The sequence below is a fragment of the Mchenga conophoros genome, linkage group LG2 (assembly GCF_057382185.1).
Source record: "Mchenga conophoros isolate Kocher_MC1m ecotype Shallow Benthic linkage group LG2, M_conophoros_male_GT1.1, whole genome shotgun sequence".
Classification (NCBI taxonomy): Eukaryota; Metazoa; Chordata; class Actinopteri; order Cichliformes; family Cichlidae; genus Mchenga; species Mchenga conophoros.
In genome coordinates this window covers 30,997,631-31,015,531 of record NC_140527.1, presented here as the reverse complement: position 1 = coordinate 31,015,531, position 17,901 = coordinate 30,997,631, and the positions used below count along the sequence as shown (strand labels likewise).

Sequence of the window (17,901 nt, the reverse complement as noted above, 5' to 3'; positions counted from 1 at the left end):
CAGAGGAAGCACACACACCCATATCCAACACATACACACATCATATATTAATGGTGCTCCACCAAGCACAAATCCATCCCACATAACTTATTCCCAGAATTTGAAACATTCTACTATACTGAACTAAACCCAGAAATGAAGAAAACCAACCCCCTCAGCAGGCCACCTCCCCTCCTTCTCTTCCTCCTAGAGAAAACACACTGCACAATAACAAATGTATTATAGATCTCAAATACACTACCCAGAGCTTTGCTAGAAGTCCTCCACTGTAAGCTTTTTAAAGTATACATCCCTCCTTCACAGTTAGTGTTTACAACAGTGGGCATGTGATCTGCTGTAACAGGTTGTTTAGACTCCAAACCTTGCTACCCAACAGTCACAGAGGCACAGACTCATAAACAGATCGGCCTGTAGGAGAAAGCTGAGTTTATACCCCCACCTGGTGGCTGCATTCAATACTTGAACAGTAGCAACAGGGAATACAACCTCACTAGCATGCATTCCTTTCTTTTAAAAAAAAAAAAAAAAAAAAAAATCTATATCTTTCTCTCTCATAGTTGACTATTGAGGCCAAGATGCAAACTGGCTTCCGTTAAATTCAAACTCTCAGCCACTGGCACTCATTTTCTGAACGTCTTCATTAATCGGAGACTGAAATTGATGATCACTAGCAGGGAGAATTGATAATTTCCCCATGGATTTTATGTTAAACATTTTTGTACTCAAATTTTGTGCAGTACCTAATGTACATGTTCCGAACGAGGTGTGCGCTTATAATGCGTGCCATCCTTTTTAATTTTTTAAAATAATAGGAAAAAAACCCCAAAAAACACCATTTCTATTTAGAAAACGCAATAGGGTAAAAGATAAGTACCTATCAAAGGGCTATGTTCCATGTTGACAGACGGCATTTACATGCAGCATTCTTTCAGATTTGCGTGTACTCCAAACAATGTGTCTGCAAGCAATCTGATAGAATACATTAAGTGTCATTGTGTGTAAGGGTATTTTCGGTCCAACGGTTTTCTTGTAGGTAACAACAGCTACTTCCTTCCCATCTAGCCTGCTTACAATATACTTCAGATAAAGGCCTAATGAACTTTCAGTCAGATGGAGAGGCAGTGCAACACACACATACACCACACGTACCATCCACACAGACGAGAACAGATAGACAACTAGACACTCATCCATGTTACAGTTGGCTCAACACTCCACCACTGTCAAGTACTTTATTCACAATAAGGTCATTTTCTTCTTTAAAAAATCATTTTTAATATACAACACAATTTTTGACAAGACAACTCCGTTTACAGCTAAATTTGAGCTCTTGAATTCCAGCTTCTCTCATAACCAAAGCAAGCACGATGATGATGATGATGTAAGGAGAGAAAGATGGTGTGAAAGGGACAGATGGACAAGAGGTCAAGATTAGAAGAAAGAATGAGGAAGAAGACAGAGAAAGAGCAAGAGGGTGGGAAGAAAGGACTACGCTTAGTATGATTTTTTCTTTGTACTAAGAACCAAAAATACTCAAATAAAATTAGAAAATAACAGTAATAAAAAAACGAAAAGAGTTTAAGAAAAAAAAAAAAAAAAAAAGAGCAGAGGTGTACCAGGATGCTGTATCCAAGGCACCCTCACATGCATGTCTGTGACGCTTCTGCTCCGTTCTGCCATTTCACAAGTCCACATACACACACACACTCTTGCAAACTTTGAGTGTGTATGTGCGCGCACCCCCATATTCCAAACGAGTGTGCATCTCTGGAGGTTGGGGAGAGGGAGCGTAGGAAGGGTGGGGTGGGTGGAGAGAAAGAGAGAGACAGGGAGACATAAGAGAGAGTGAAAGGGAGGAAGGGATGCAATCCCAAACACTTCTCCCTCCATCCCTCCTTCACTCCCTCCAGCTCCCATCCTTCCCTTCTTTCCTAGAGCTGAGTAAAGAGTCTCTGTCTCCCGCATCACAGCTCCGGTCATCCTCTGTCCAACTGTGCCACTGTGCGTGTACATATGTGTGTCTGTGTGTGCGCGCGCGCGTGTGTCTATGTAATATATATTTATAAATATATATCTATAAGCGATTCCATATCAGTGGAAACCAGTTTTGGCTGGGACTGAAAACTGAGGAGAAGCAGCTGCTTTAAGTTTGTATCAAGGGGACAAAAAAAAAAAAAAAAGGGGGGGGGGGCTTGTGACTTATATAGGGTCTAAGTTAATACTGTCATTAGTGTACTTTACAAAACATAAATTAGTAGTAGAAGGTGAGCTTCTTGGGAGCGCTGCATTGGTTTTGTAGTAGGGAATCCTCAACAGTGTTGACCTGTGTGTGTGTGTGTATATATATATATATATGTCGCTTTACTGGGCAGGCAATGGGCACAAGCTTAGAGTCTGTCAGAACTGGCAGAGAGGAGGAGGTGGTGGGGTCTGAGTGGGAGATGGACAGAGAGATGACAAGGAGGAACGAGAAGAGATGGGCTCCTTTCCATGACGGATGCACCGATCAACCAATCAGCCCTGGGTTCCTCCAAGAAAGGGTACAGTTGATGGTGACACCTGGGAGAGAAAGCCAGAGTGTCACACAGGTGGGTCTGCACCACAAGGGTAAACACAGAATGCTGGATTTTTATAGAAAGGTTTTACAGTGCCAGGTGTCGCTAGGTACCTGCTATCTAGAAATATACGTGTAGGTACGCGAAGGAGACCGTCCCTCTGACTGGCCGTTGGTTGAGACGTTCAGGAAGTCCCATATCAGAATGGTGTCGTCGTGAGAACTGCTGATGATCTGAAACTCATCAAACTGCAGACGGAACACGCGACCAGAGTGCTCCTGAAAACACAACAAATTAGGAAATAATTTTTACATAATTAGCACACAGAGCTAGATTATTAAAAGAACTACTGTTCTCCATAAATTAAAGAGGCCCGACTAGAAGTTCAAGCAATGGGTTTTCCACCAGAGTCACACAGTTAATTTGTAATGAATCATCCATGCCCAGTGCTCCCCACACACACACACACACACACACACACACACACACACACACACACACACACACACAATTATTTAATAAAGAGCAATAAGATTTAGTGGAGAGTATTTTCAAGAGCATTCATAATGTTTTTTGTTTGTTTTAGGTGAATGTACAAACTAATATCTGGATGGTGACTACGTTGAATATCAACAAATACGCACATTAAATGTAGTGACATTTACTGGTAGTTAAAATTATCCAAATTAAAAATTTCCTTGTATTTTTAGTATAAAAAAGGCAAACATCTACATTTTTCCCCTCCCCCAGAGGTGCTGCACTCACATCATTAGTCAGACACTTGGGGATGCTAAATCGCTGTTACTCACCACTAGAGTGCGCAGACATAATGTGCTGGCTGGGGCTCGTGGGTCCAGGGCTGCCTGCAGGTCCCATACCTTAATTTTGCTGCACGGTACATCAAAATGTCACAAAACAAACCCAAAACAAAAGTCTGTGCACAAAACGGTGTATTTACATGACTTACCCGTCGTAGGCGCCGCTGACAATCCTTTTGTTGTCAAAGCGAATGCAGCGCACCAACTCCTCGTGACCTTCCAACACTCGTAAGCATGCCCCGCACTCTATGTCCCATAACCTGCAGAAAGAGAAGCCTTTGTAAACAAACACCAAGATCCAGACCCTGCAGTTTTTACACAGCAATCATTCCAAACACTGACAAGTCAAACTGGGACTTTTAAACTTTCAGCTCACTTGTTGAGAGAAAAAGATTATTGCTAATGCTTGTAAATAAAGTGTTCATGTTAAATTCAGCTAAAATATTACAACCTTTGAAACTGACAGACTTCAAACAGACAACTAACAGTTAAACATAAGGAGTTATGCACAAGTCAGTCACGAAGCCACAATCTAGTTGCCAAATAAAGTGACTGCTAAGACCAAAGACTCAATATTTATCCATTTGCCCTAACGTGTTTGCTGATTGTGTATTATGCTGATGCAATCACAATTCCTTTCGCTGTGCCTTCACATAAAAATCTCACCTGTGAAAACTGCAAGTTAAGAAATAGAAATGCAACACATTATTGACATTGAGCTTTGGAACCAAATTCTACTGTACATCAAAAATCCATCAAAATAACAGAACAAAGCTTCAAAGATTTCTCAACTGCAATCAGTTTGTAGTACTGCAGGGATTCAAATAAGACACAGCGACTAGGACTGAGCTGTTAGGTGACAGATTGCAGGTAAGAGTCAGGTGATTGGGGGCACATCTCCAAGAGATACCTAAGATTTCCACTTATGTACACCACAAAAATAATAATGCTGATGGCTGCTCACAGAATGACGCCACACCTAAGTATTTAACAAATATGTCTGTTGCCAAAACTGAGCATAAACAAGCCAACTCTGGGATCTTCATTACACTGGCTGCCCTCTACACTCATGCTGTCATTTGATGGTGAATACAAATAAAAGAAGATGTAAACATAACTGAACAAACATATCAGACATTCTTTTTTGCATACTCAATCATAAACTCAGCTACTGTAATCTTGCCCCATCAGGAGACTGAACACGTTAGCCAGACATTTAATTTATGTAAGAGGTGTTTAATGGTGAAACATTGAAAGGTATTCTACATAATCCCAAATTACTTTGCTTCTTTGCTTGCCTGTATTACTTAGCATGACTTTATCTGCTAACAAAGGCCGTGGTTTTAACTGACTACCGGATTTTAAATTAGAGGACATATGTTTGCTAGTTTAGCCATGAATTTCACACACACACACACACACACACACATACCGAATTGTGTTGTCAGATGAGCCACTAACCACCAAACGATCTCTGTATTGTAGACAGGCAATTCCCCGCTTGTGACCATTTAGAGTACGAACAAACTCACAGGTGCTGGTGCTCCATACCTACACAGGGGGACAACACAAAGTTTACAATATTTAAGGAAAATTTTAGTTGGAGGGTTTTTAATCATGTACATCTGTTCTACTGATAAATAAAACTAAAAAACTCTGACATCAAATTAATCCAAATTTTATCAGATGGATAATATTTCTGTAAAAGAAAAAGAAAGATGAAATGATTTGTAAAGGAACATTTCTCTAACTGTCGTCACCTTAATAGTGCGGTCCCCTGAGGCAGACACAATGTATTTGTCGTCAAAGTCAACCACATTGACGGCAGCCCGATGTCCCACCAGGACGCGGCGTAGACTGATGTCAGTAGGCGAGGCCATATCCCAGACTGCAATTGAACGGTCCTTGGAGCAGGTGACCATCAACCCATTTGCAAAACGCAGATGAAGAACTGCCTCATTGTGGTGGATCAGTGTGTTCAGCACCTCACCCGTCGTTACCTCCCACACCCTGTAGAGTGGAGGGAGACGTCAGCAGGGTCGAATGTTAAAGGCAAAGGTGACAGAAAGAGGAAGAAAACAGAACATGGCAAGAAGGAAAAACAGACATGTCAAGGGACGGGGTGTAAAAACAAAGAAAGAAGAAATGACACAGTGGAAAATGATTGAAGGAAAGAAAAATGAGATGGGGGCAACAGGAAGAGAGGTCAAAAAGGAGATGGAAAGGACATGGAAGAAAAACAAAGGAAAATGAAAAACAATAGAGACACACGAGATTTTAGGTTTTTTTTCTAGATTTGTAATAGAGAGTATTTCACACTTCAGACATGTACATACAGTGAGCTGTACTAAGGCGCCAAGAGTCAAACGCACAACACTCTGGAAAAGCTGACAACCAATCCCACAAACAAAGTGCCTGTCAAACTGTTGCTAAGGAAGTGAAGTCACATTTTCCTTGGATACTGCCCAGTGAGTACGCCTGAAGTGTGAAGTAATAAGAGAAATAATGTTGCGCTTCTGTGTGCAGTAGCCAAGCAAGTGTCAACCTATACACAACAAGCCAAGACGTTCAATATCTGCAATGAAATGCATCCAACTATCTCCAATAAAAACAGTAAAACGAATTTATTTTGATAGGATATATGCTAAAGTTTTTATATTCAATTTCTTAGATGCACAACACCAGCTGTAGTCATGACCGGCTGTGAAACAAGCACACATTAGGATTCCTCAATACATGCAGAAAGTATTTTGAGCATTCTAAGCTTTTACAAGACGGATGGGATGCTGTTAGAAAAGCACATTTACCAAACATATTACTAAATGATGTCAAATTAACATAAAAAAAAGAAAAAATACATAAGACTACTAAAAATCTCCAGGAGCTCTCATTTTCTCTTGCAGTCCAAAGACATGCAAGTTATGTTAGCTGGGAATATTAACCTGGCTGTAAGTGTGGACATGAGACAAGGATTTCAAGCTCATAGCATAAACTGCTGCTGTGTAGATGGGAGAACAGTGTAAAGGATTCTGAGTGGTTGCTTTTTCTTTCTAATCCAATTGGAGCTCTTTGCTGGAAAAAAGTCCAGGTTCTAGGTCATGTTCTTACGCTGAATTTTATGTTTTACTTTGGATGCATCAGTAACCAATCTAAGAGATCTAAAAGAAAATGCAGACAAAAAACAAAACAAAAACAAACAAACAAAAAAAAAAAAAACAAAACAAACAAACCCTGTACCACATAGGATCTATCGCACATGTGTCAAAGTCAAGGCCCACGGGCCACATCTGGCCCGGCGTACATTTATATCCGGCCCGCGAGATTATTTTATATAGATGTACTATGTACCATGTTATGCATGTCCCGGCGATATGAGGCGCTAATAATATACAAACTACAGATCCCATAATGCAGCGCCGCAGCCTCCTTGCTGAACGCTAGGCTAACTGGGAACATTCCCGCGTCAATCAAGTCCAACTTCTGTTACTGCGAAGCTAGCCGCTCACAATGGTGGAGAGAAAAGTTGATTCTGAAAGCAGAGCCTTTCAGCACCAGTGGGTGACTGAATATGTGTTTACAGACATTGCTGGTAAACCCATGTGTCTTATTAGTGGAACTAATGTGGCTGTAATTAAGGAATTTAATTTAAGACTGCACTACGAGACAAAACGTCAGGATAAGCTGAAAAACCTAAATGCAGAAACTACAGAAAGTAGAAGAGCTAAAGAAGAATCTGACATTTCAGCAGACATTTTTCACCAGAGCAAAATCGCAAAGTGAAGCTGTTGTGAAAGCAAGTTTTATTGTAGCAGATGAGCCAAATCAGCCTGCATGATGAAGGTGTGTGACGTCTTGTGTCCAGACAAAACGCAGATTTTGGCAAATGTGAGCCCGAGGAGAAATACAATTGCTGATCGGGTTTGTGAGATGGCCACTGATTTAACTCATTCACTGCCATTGACGTCTATAGACGTCAATTACGTTTTTCAATGGGAGGGGCTAGAATACAACCTCGGGCAGCTTGTCAGTGAAAACTGAAGCCCACCAGCAGTAAAAGTAGACCTGCAAGGAGGTGCAGGGTTTGCGCACGTAAGGGATTGCGCAGTGAGACAAAAATGTGGTGCAAGTCTTGTTGTGTGCCCTTGCATCCCGGAAAGTGTTATAATGATTACCACACAAAAGTGAATTATTCATTGTGAATAAATGTTTCACTATGTACATTTTATTTTTCCATATATTTGTAAATAAATTGTTTTGATAAAACAAAACCTTTCTCAGTGTTATTTCTGTTTTATAGAAGTGAAAAACTATTTTATATGTTAGAGGTGTCACAAAGCAAGAAATATTAGTGTCAAAGGCACTTTTCTGCTTGAAATGTATTTTTCACAAAAAGCTCGTTTTCTCCCTTTCTTTGGTCAAAACAGGCATTTTTGGTGGAACCCACCTCTCCTCTACAGCTGATTACTAAAGAATGGAAAATGGTAGAAACAAGCTTTTTTTTTGGATGAAAGAAGAGAGTCTGTTCTTCATTTTGGTAGGTTCAGCGTTTATATGATCATAACACACAGTTTTCTGTGGCTCTTCATAAATGAGTAAAAATGCTCAAAAACCCTGGCAGTGGGGAGTTACCTGATTTGAAAATGGCTGGCAGTGAATGAGTTAAGAACACAGTTGTGTGAAAGAAGCAAAAACTTCATTGCATACTCTCTTGCTATGGATGAGAGTATAGACATGCATTGCACAGCTGACCATCTTCATCCATGGAGAGGAAATATTGAACATTAAATCGATGCACGGGACAACGACAGGAAAAGCTTTTTTTTTTTTTTTTTTTTTAAACGTATATCAAAGTGTAACCGACATGAAACTGCCCTGGGACAAACTTGTTGGACTTACAACAGATGGAGCGCCGGTGTTGTGCGGTGAAAAAAAGCGGACTAGTCGGCAGGATGCGAGTAAAGATGTAAGAGGAGAAATGTACTGGTGAGTTAACAGCATATCACTGCATCATACACCAGGAAACGTTGTGTGGTAAAGTCCTAAAAATGGAGCATGTAATGATCACCGTAACACAATCGTGGGATGTGTGGGAAATAGATTCAGAGTTTGCCGACATTCCTTATCATACAGAGGTCCGTTGGCTGAGTTGGGGAAACGTTCTCAATAGAGTTTTTGAGCTCAGCAAGGAAATCTGTCAGTTCATGGACATGGCATGTATGATGCAGTGAAGGCATTTCGAGTGAAGCTGTCACAAATGCACTAGTGCAACCTGCCTCACTTTCCCTGTTGCAAAGTAATGTTGAACCAAGTCAGCGCACTTTGCTGAACTGCACCTGTGCAGATTCAGATGGAGCTGCAGTGTAATGATACACTCAAGGCAAAGTACGACAATGAATGGCCCGCACAGTTTATTAGTTCCATTCCTGAAGCAATGTCCCAGCTCCGTCTACATGCGGCTCCAACCTTGTGTATGCTTTCATTTATTTTTTCTGGGGTTTCTGGCAGCATGTTCATATTTCTAACTTGCATAATTTTGACAGGATATATTTTTATGAAGAGCAAAATATTTAAAGTTAAAGTTCATTTTTTTAAGTTTATTTAATCTGGAATAATATTCCTGTCTGTTTTTATTCATATTTATTTTTAAAATACATTGTTTTAGTGTGTTCAATAAATCTTTATCTTGTTTGGCCAGCGACCTAAAGTGTGCCTTGAGTTTTGGCCCCCTGTGCAATTGAGTTTGACAGCCCTGTCCTATGGCTTTAAACCAACTTCCAATTATCTACATAGATATCCATGCCATGGGATTGTAAAAAAAGAAAAAAGAAAAAAAAAGGTTTATAAAAAAAAGAAGAAGGTTATTTTCAGATATTTGCCTGCCTTTTGAGACCGTTTTTAAAATGTTAAAGTTATGAGTGTTGAAACTGAAACTGTAGCACAAGCAGAAGTAAATATAGAGATACGATGTATTCATACTGAGTGGTATCCTCTGCTTTATTCAGACTTCCACAACTTTCTCTTCAGTAACTTGAACCATTTGTTCAGCTTGCTGACATAGCTTTGACCTACTCCAAAAAACACCCTGTGTTATTTCTGGAAAAAGATGCGCTGTACCTGACAGTTGAGTCAGAAGACCCGGTCACAATGACTCTCTCATCATACTGGAGACACAATACTGAGCCTGTGTGACCGGTCAGTATCTTCAGACACTCCAGAGTCTGTTTATCCCAGATCTAAAAGGAGCACAAAAAAAAAAACAAAAAAACAAAACAAAAAAAAAATGGAAGATATGAGTGAAGCACAGGAAGATTTAGACAAAGAAAGAATTTTTTTTTTTTTTTTTTTTAAAAGAATGCAGATTTGGGTCATGCTAAGAATGGCCCAGTCTCACAGCAGCATTCATGCCCCATTTCCCTACTGCTGCACTGATGTGCATAAGAGCCATTCAGCTGTTCCCTTGCTGTGCGTCAGCCTCCTACATAACAATAAGATGACAAATCTGCTCTTCTCCTCCCCTATCCACCCCTTCTCTTCATCCTCATCTTCTTGCAGGCCCCTCACAGGCAGACAGATAAGTGGAACACACAGCATGCCTGGAGTTGAGACTTTCTTTCCTATAATTCACTTGTTCTCTGTCTCACTCTGCTGGTCCAGACCAACACCACACACAGTAAGATGGTAAGCCATAAAGAGAAAAAACACAAGAATAATATGTTTTATTTATAACCAAGTCTCGGTTACCTTGATTGAATTGTCCCTAAGGCCACTGATGATCTTGTCGTCATCGTACTGGAGACAATAAACCCCTTTACTGTTTTCTGAGCGACACTGAATCCTCTGCAAGTTGTGTCTGCCACATCGCCAATTAGCCTCAATAGTCTAGATGGAAAGAGAAACAAAGAGGTCTGTAACAGATGCAACATCTACCACGCTACAAAATGGTTTCATCATTATTTGGATGATAATTTAACACGAAAACAATAAATCATCTTTTCATTTATTACTCATAATCAAGAAGTATTTGTACAAGTGTAGCAAAATGTGAACGTGAAAATAAAACTTTAGACATTAATCATTCGAGGATAATTACATTCACATTGCTCTTTGCTGAATCCAAAATAATAATCCATGTAAAGCTCAGTAACTAATTGTTATTTTCAAACTTATACAGTTATGCCTATAAATGGTTTGCTTACTTAAGTCCATTTTCTTAAAATCATGATGACAAATAATATCTGGTGCAATAATACAAACTGATAACAAAAAAAAAAAAAACAAAAAACCGAAGGTCATAAAAATAATGAGAATGTAATCACGTTAGGCGTTATGACTTACCTCTATATCTTGAATGATCTTGGGATAGAGGGAGTGATAGTAGGAGTTGGGTGGGATTTCTGAGGTGCGGTTCTTGAACAGATATTTCTCCCTGGGGGGGAAGAGAGAGAGAGAGAGAGAATGACACTCTCCTTTGTGCACTGGGAATTTCTGCATGTGAAGCACACACTAAAGCCCAACCAAGGATAACCTTTCCACTTTATCCTCAGGCTTTCCTGTATGTAAAATTAACCTTTTACATTTTTTTTACCCATATTTTAAACAGATTTCTTTCAATACACATTACAATATCATTTTCATTTTCTTATTAACCTGCATCTGGGAGTGCCTGCATTCGGTCTTACCACTGGTGTCTCTCGGACAGGCCTTTCCAGAGCGGATCAGTTCGGACCATGCGTTCAATGAGCTTCTTCCACAGCATACCCTCAGAGATGACCCTCTGCCACTCCTTACATACCAGCTCTGCTGCACACAGCGAGCGTGCATCCAGGAAAGACAAGATGTTCTCCGCTATGTGATCCAAGCCTTGGGCTAGACAGAGGGGGAAAAGAGATGACCAAGTGCAAGCAGTGACATTACCTCACCTCGTTAGTTTATCTGTCCCCAGAGCTCATTTATTCTGAATTGTTCAAAGACAATCAATAAATCAAGTTGCGTTTATTCCTTTAAAATGCTTCTAAAAGGTTAAAAAGGGTTTTATGTTTCTGTTTACCTTTTAAAATAAAAAAAATAAAATTTATACACACATATATACACACAGTTGGGTGGTCAAAGACTTTTTGACCACCCAACTTTGTTGAGCTACGATGCCGTTAGGGAAGATGCACGTCATGCAAAACCTGTGGGTAACAAACATCCACCAATCTCTGTTGGTACCTGGCAGCGCAGTAATGAAATCCCTCTGCAGCATTGGTTTGAGGTAGGAATTGATGTGGCCGTGCTGGTAGTGGCACATACGGGAAATCAGGCGCTCAACAAACTCCACCTGCTCGGCCTCCGACCACTGGTCAAACAGGGCGATGCAATGCTCCTTCTCCTTCTCATAGTTCCCCTCTGACGGGCGTTTACGAGATCCCACAACAGGACCGTTACTAAGCTGTAAATATCAGGAGCACATGAAGATTAAATGTCTAGTTGTGTTAGACTGAGAAGATGTTGATAAATAGTCACATAATGCAAATCCAGTCAGTTAAATCTTTCAGGCTCCTGCTGTGACACAGGAAATCATTTCAACTGTATACCAAACTTTGAGCAGCAGCTCATTTTTGTATGAAGAGAAAATGCTGACTGGGAGTGTCACCTGTGGATTGGTGAACTTACTTGAAGTTCTTCAGTGCATAGTTTCCCAGCTAACACCATGGCATTAAAAAAAATTTGAACTCAAATGTAGTTTTTCAAGTAATGCAATCTAATGTTACTAAATGATTTTATTTTTCCCGTCTAGAAAGCTTTCTAAATAAAAATAAATACATTGAGGCAAAAAAGGTGGGGGAGACACCGAAGCTCAAAGTTGCTGTGCTTATTGAAGCCCATGTATAGGCGTGAATGAAGGGGATTAATGCTGCCCAAAGTTCAAAATAAATTTTTACTGCCACGCAATAAAGCTCCAGACACACAGTAGAGAGAAAGAGAGAGAGACTGATTAGTGGTGTTTTCATTTGAACTGCAGCAGGAGACAACAAAACCTTTCATGTAAATATCAAAGGTTACTGTATTTTAAGAATCCAAAAAGGTCCAAATCGTAATAGTTTTAAAGTCAGCTGAAGCTTTAACAAAAGTTAAAACAATTCTTAAATAATAAACCATACCAATGTTGTATGTACATTTGAAATAGTGTAATAAAGCACACCTTGAGAACTGTATTCTTCTTTGGCGACAGATCGTCCACAAGGTTCTGTGACTCCATCCCTGATGTGTTCTGTGGATAAAGAACAAAACAAAGACGTGCCCCAGGTTAGTGTTTCATTCTCACTCAGTCTGTGTTTAAAGGCACTTTCAGAGCTGGGACAGCAGTGTGGATAGCGTTTGGCGCAAGAATGCAACAAACACAGCCAAGGAGGGGGTAACCATCAAGTTTCTGAGACGTGCCCACACAAACAGCCTTGCGCGCACGCACACACGCACGCGCACACATGCACGCGCACGCACACACACACACACACACACACAAAGTGAGGAAAGAAAAGAAAATAAGAAAAGAGAAAAAGCGCCGCAACAAAGAATCTATCCTCTTGCTTGTCTGTGATGTGGGTCAAATAGTCTGGACAGGAAATTAAAAGGCAAAATCTTGGGTATGTCACTGGCACTCAGCTCAGGTATAACTGTAATAAAAGAGATATTGGTCTTTGAGAAACAAATGATAGAAAGAAAATAAGATTAAGCTATTTCTAGCATCCTTTGTAAATTGACTGCAAACATGCTATAGAAACTTTAATACTAACATTGTTATCCACAGCTCATGTACTGACATGTTCTGTACATTCAACTAAAACTATTAGACTCCTTAGAGTATGTATATTTGTTTGGAAGCCAAAGGCAGACAGCAATTGTTATTCCTAATTAGACCCATCCAGCAAAAATCACAGATCAACTGTACTCTTGGGGGCTCCTGGTTTATCATTTAGAGTTGTTAAAAATACGAACTGCTGATGTTATGAGGCTTGTTTCTACTCTGTAAGATTAACAGTTTAATAAAAAATTTAAAAAAAAAAAAAAAAAAAAAGCATATTCCTGAGCTAACAGGCCTTCACAACAAACTGTACACTCAGCAAAAATAAAAAAGCAAAAACCATCTAAATCATATCTACATTTGAAACACACCAATTCATCGATGTAATTTATAGGTTTACTGCTATACTTAATGTTTACATTTTTGTATCCCCAGGTTCCCAAACAGGAAGAGGTTTACCTCAGAGAGGGTCAGAGCTATTGTATACATGTGTGGGTGATGAATGACCCATAGGTATCATCTGAAAACAGTAATGTCAGGGGGGTAAAACAAATCTACAGTGTGTACCTGTTGGTCCATACATTATAAAAGCCCATCTGTTAAAGCTTTTTTCAGGAGCTGAAAAGTTTTCTTTGCAGTATAAACAAGCTCTATCCTGAAAGCTGCTTGCACGGTCATGTAGACACTGTTGTTTATTTTACTTTTTTTATACTTCAAGTGTGAGCTGTTGCAAGTTTGCTCAGTGCAGATAACCATCTTTTGGTGATGCTGCTACAGGAAGAGCTTGAGCAAAATCAACAGAACTGAGTGGCTGCAATCAGTACAACCACACAAACAAAAAGATCCAAATACCAAGACTTTGTACTTGGATTTTTTTCAAGTTCCAAGTCAAATGGGATAAGAAGCCATAATGGTCTTCTCAATTACCAAAGCAGACAGGATAAGAAGCGATGGTGGTCTTACTAGTGTTAATGATCATGCATAGAAGAAAAGAAAAAGCAAAAAGAAATAAAATTCACACACACAAAAAAGACATCAGGTTTAGCTAGGCAGGCAAGCAAGCAAACATGTAGCCTCTCAGAGCTTGAAGGAGGACCCCCACCTCGTCCCTCACACCTCCAGGTAGAAGGAGAGAAAACAATACTCCTCAGTGCATGGTTATTCTCTGGTACCCTTGCATCCCTTCTCTTACCATACCAAAGTACTGAGGAAATAGTTTACTATTCAAACTTGGCATATCCAGATTATTTAATTTTTTTGGTTAAACAAGACAAAGCACTGGCAACTTTATCGTTTTCACTGTTCTGTTTCAAAAGATCTGAAAGTAGTATGTTATACTTTGTATAAATAAAATTACTTTTAAGCAGAGTGTTTGAGGAGGCACCAAAGAAGAACCCAAGAGCAGAGTGCTTCGAACAGGGAGGACAGGACAACGGAAGGTGAGGAGGTAGGAGGGTGAGGGGGTGAGTGGGTGCTGTGTGCACCAAGGTGGTATGAGGAGTTGTGTGGGGTGGGCAAAGAAAAAGTAAAGGGTGAGGAGATGGCAAGGGAGGAGGGGAAAGGAGGAGGAGGAGCAGCAGAATTAAGAGGAGAGAGGCAGAACCTGGTTGTGAGCCCGGGTGGAGGGGATGCTCTGCAGGCACCTGAGTGCACACAAACTCTCAGCCACCGAGGAGCAGCCCAGCCAGAGAGAGCGAGGCACAGAGCACTGTGTGAAAGAGAGAGAGGAAGGGAGGAGGAGAACGAAGTGGACAGGGTGAGGGAGGAAGAGAAAGGGAAGAGCAAGAGAGACGTGGGAAGTAAAGGAGGGGGGGGGATGTTGGGAAGTGGAAACCAAAAAGGGTGAGTGAATAGATGGATCAATGAATGGATAGATGGATGGAAGTGGTGGGGAGTGAGAAGCAGGACAAGTGAAGTGTAAATGTGTGTAACGGGACAAAAAGAATGGATAAATAAATACGGTTTGGTTTGAAATTGAGAGGACGTGAGCGTGTAACCATCAAAGGTGGAGAGAGAGGAGGAAGAGAGGTGGGGGATAGTGAGGGGGAAAAACCAGTATTAGAGCTACACACATTGGCACGGTGAGCGCAGGAACACACACCCCGTCACACACAGATACAGACTGATAAACATACACACGGAAGCATTATTAGACATGAACTGGGTGGGGATAGGTAGAGGAGAGGGAGGGGCAATGGTATTAATCGTCAATTAATGTCACTCTCGCTTTGACATGAGCCCCACCCACTGTTCTGCCATCCCCACTCTCATGAGAGGTTAGTGAATAACACTGGGACAAATAAATAAATTAAATTAAACACATGAACACAACCCAGACAAAATTCTCAATTTTCTGTGTAGGTAAACAATTTATGCTCCACTTTGTCTTATTCTTTAGTGTAATTTAATGACTTTAGTCACATGTTAAGCTTTTTTTTCCTTGGTCAAGAAAATTATGACCAAGCGTTGAATTGAAAACCATGGGCTGAATAGATGATAAATAGCTTTTATCACTAGACACATATTCTAAGGCTGTTCAAGCACTTAAATTCAGTTTTAAGTTTTACCATTTACTTCAACTAAAAGGCCAAATTACTACTCAAATCATACAAAAAGGTCACTTTATCTACCCACATTGCAATTTAAACCTCCAATTTTTCCAGATAAACTTTTAAGCCCCTTTGTGATGTATGGTGAGATTACCAATTTAAGACAACTTGCTCTTAATTACTGAGGAATGATTTAGGTCATTGATAGATGTTGTACCAAAAAGTGATTATTTGTCAAAGGAAAAAAAAAATATTGCGGATTCTCAAACTGTTGTGAATGGCGTGTTAAAATATAGTTTATCATTCATGAAATATTTTTGACATCAATTTTGTGATTTTTATCCCTCCTTTAAAAAGTCTAATTGAGATTAACAGCATGTTTTTAAGACATCTGGATAAGAAAGCAACAGATATTACAACAAACAACATACCAGCTCTAGAAATGTTTTAAGTGGAAAAAAAGAACTGGCTTGACTATATTTAGAAAGAAGAGCAGGTACAATACTGTAGAGTTATATACTTACAATACACATAATTTCTTTATTTTATAATAGCCCCTTCATAAATCTTATTGATTACATTTAGCAAGTATATTAGACATAAAAACGAATGCAAACATCTGGGGAATCACTATTTGGCAGACAGCGGCTATAGACACCTGTAATGCTTAAGCAAATGACTCTTTAGTACAAGTACATATTAGGTGCTCTTTTACGAAACTTTTTTTCCAATTTAACAGGACTACATCTTATTATCTACTACGGAATATAAGACATTATTTACTAGGCCCGGCTTTCAACCTTTAATTTGTACAGTACCACTGTATTTCTTGCACAAACCGATAGATCTTCCAAACACGTGTAAACTGAAATTCTTTTAAAGGTCAGTTTCGCTGACATAACAAATCAGATCCTCGTATTAATTGACGTCTTCCTTACGACCACTTTGACCCCACAGAGTAAATGTTAGCGGCTGGTAGGCTACAGTTAGCCTAGCTGGCTAGTTTATCGAGGCAGAAAATCAATATACAATAAACCCAATAGTTTTTGGCAAAATTTAATTGACTAAAAATGAAAATAATACCGTCGTCTTAATTTATGTTTGTGGCTACAAAAATAGTTTTTCTAGACATAGTCAGCAGTTTGTTTTTAAATGTAGAAGTTGGTGTCAAGCAGCGTATTTAGCAAGCTTGCTATTAAGCTAATTGCTAATGCTCGCTAGTGGAGGTAACGCTGTGTGAATGAAAAAGCAATACACTTCCTTCTACGCACTTTAAAAAAATATAAACACACAAGCAACGCATTGTTATGATTTTATCTATGTTCACATAAAGTATAAAAATGTGACTGACACATCATTTATCGAGTAAGTCGTCTTACCCTAAAACTACATGATATAACATCGCGTTGCCCGTAAATTTACGTACTTCACGACATTCTAGTCAGTGTTAGCATGGCGGCTAGCTAAGAATCAGGCAGGGCCCAGTTAAAGTGGCGCAGCGTCACCGCAGTAAACGCTACCCCAAGAATTCTCGTCTGCCTTCGACCGACGATTGCACATCAACCTCTTAATTTTTCCCATTATGTACAAACTGTACCCAAACCAACACAGGTTTTAAATTTATCAGAGAGAGATGTCTAAGACTTGTTAATCAATCCAACCAGTATGCGGAGCATTCGTAGCAAAATGTATCGATAATTTCAGGCCCTCCCTCTGATTTCTGGTTCCCCCTCCTTTTTCCTCCACCTCTCCCGACAAGTCGCTTCAGCCCGTTCCTGGCGTCGAATCGAGCCTCGGCGATTTCCTCAATAAAACACTGACAGCGATCAATTCGGTTGTTCATAATGCCGTATAGAAAAAGATCTTACCACCAGTTCCACCGTTTTGTCCTCCATCTCCTGCTCCATGTTGACGATCCCCCCCGAAACTCGCTATGAAAATGGAAACCCAGCCCTGCGTCGGCGGCCCGCAAATTCAGAGACGTCATCCACTTCGCTCAGCCACACAGCTTTGGTAGGGCAGTGTCAAAAAGGTGGGTGGGGGATGGTAACGCCCATGGACTTTAATAACACGCCGATTGGATAGATTTTGGCTAAGTGGGCGTGGTTTCACCTCTTTGCCTTTTATTGATTGGCCTGCCGTGCTACCAAGGCTTCCCCGGTGACTCCCCCAAACAAAAAGGCAAACTGATGAAG

General features: G+C 40.1%; 1 protein-coding gene across 3 annotated transcripts; it reads right to left on the bottom strand.

Annotated features, from left to right (window-relative positions):
- Positions 1–1,218: 1,218 nt before the first annotated feature.
- On the bottom strand, positions 1,219–17,732 carry fbxw11a (F-box and WD repeat domain containing 11a). 3 transcript variants are annotated; one of them, XM_085293936.1, is made up of 14 exons: positions 17,575–17,732; positions 14,761–14,865; positions 12,558–12,626; positions 11,585–11,804; positions 11,053–11,239; positions 10,709–10,799; positions 10,115–10,252; positions 9,488–9,606; positions 5,134–5,383; positions 4,806–4,924; positions 3,523–3,633; positions 3,365–3,443; positions 2,669–2,833; positions 1,219–2,559 (listed from the first exon to the last, which is right to left on the bottom strand). In XM_085293936.1, exons 1-13 carry the CDS (start codon positions 17,611–17,613, stop codon positions 2,672–2,674), a joined length of 1,689 nt encoding a protein of 562 aa, XP_085150062.1. In that variant the 5' UTR covers positions 17,614–17,732; the 3' UTR covers positions 1,219–2,559; positions 2,669–2,671. The 3 variants fall into 3 exon arrangements, with proteins under 3 accessions (XP_085150062.1, XP_085150072.1, XP_085150080.1); XM_085293946.1 differs by lacking the exon at positions 17,575–17,732 and adding an exon at positions 15,293–15,319; XM_085293954.1 differs by lacking the exon at positions 14,761–14,865 and having other exon boundaries at positions 17,575–17,731.
- Between the last annotated feature and the right edge of the window lie 169 nt (positions 17,733–17,901).

Coding starts and splice junctions, on each gene's coding strand:
- fbxw11a (XM_085293936.1), bottom strand. CDS start 17,613: ATGGAGCAGGAGATGGAGGACAAAACGGTGGAACTGGTG. Junction 10,800..11,052: donor CTGTCCGAGAGACACCAGTG/GTAAGACCGAAT, acceptor CTTCCCCCCCAG/GGAGAAATATCTGTTCAAGA. Junction 10,253..10,708: donor AGATCATTCAAGATATAGAG/GTAAGTCATAAC, acceptor CTTTCCATCTAG/ACTATTGAGGCTAATTGGCG.